This window comes from Habropoda laboriosa, unplaced genomic scaffold (assembly GCF_001263275.1).
Source record: "Habropoda laboriosa isolate 0110345459 unplaced genomic scaffold, ASM126327v1 scaffold136, whole genome shotgun sequence".
Taxonomy (NCBI): Eukaryota; Metazoa; Arthropoda; class Insecta; order Hymenoptera; family Apidae; genus Habropoda; species Habropoda laboriosa.
This window is the reverse complement of record NW_017100245.1, coordinates 443,803-444,520: the sequence shown is the minus strand read 5'-3', so window position 1 is coordinate 444,520 and position 718 is coordinate 443,803. Positions and strand designations below refer to the sequence as shown.

Below are 718 nucleotides of genomic sequence, written 5' to 3'. Positions count from 1 at the left end.
GTAAGATACATAATCATGCATATTTTGCTACTATCTATAGTTTTTCTATATTAAAATATGTTAATAGTACATTAACAAAATTACTATTTATTAATTAACACTGTAATTTGTACCTTAATATATTGCATGAATACTTATTATCATAGCATATTCTATTTAATATAATGCACAAAATAATATCTTATAAAAATGTTTCTTAATACAGATTAAATGTACGATTATGTATGTACAAATATATTGCTAATATATACTTACGATTGAGAGGAAATCACTTGTAGTAGATCTAAAACACGTCTTTTGGGAAGCATCCTTTGATATTTTACAGTATAAGTAATTAAAAAAAATGTAAAGATTCAAGGAAAGAAAAGTGCTTATAATTCCTAAGTTTTGTTCGACGTCCTACGCTCCGCTAAACATTCAAATCTAATTCTCTTATTGCTATCCATACATGTTTATAAATGATCGGATGCTACGTGTAAAGTAAGCAGTGCCGTATCAATTTTTATGTTCACATTTACACTGATAATAAATGTTCCAAAGAAAAAAATTTATGGAAAATATTTCGCTGCGCTATTTACATGACTGTATATACATTTATTGCATGATATATTACCTTTTTATAGATCACAGCTGGTACAAGTAATCGATAAAATATTTTTATAAGGCAATAAGAAAACAAAATAAAAATTCTGAGGCGTAATAAGTTTTATTTAGTTGT

The 718-nt window shown here is 25.6% G+C and overlaps 1 protein-coding gene across 1 annotated transcript in view; it reads right to left on the bottom strand.

Moving 5' to 3' along the window:
* Positions 1 to 366, bottom strand: part of LOC108572143 (probable hydroxyacid-oxoacid transhydrogenase, mitochondrial) — a 3,798-nt gene extending 3,432 nt beyond the window's left edge. The window contains exon 1 of the mRNA XM_017934336.1: positions 256 to 366. Coding sequence (XP_017789825.1) covers positions 256 to 308 — 53 coding nt within the window. The 5' untranslated portion in view covers positions 309 to 366. The remainder of the gene's footprint in view (positions 1 to 255) is intronic.
* Between the last annotated feature and the right edge of the window lie 352 nt (positions 367 to 718).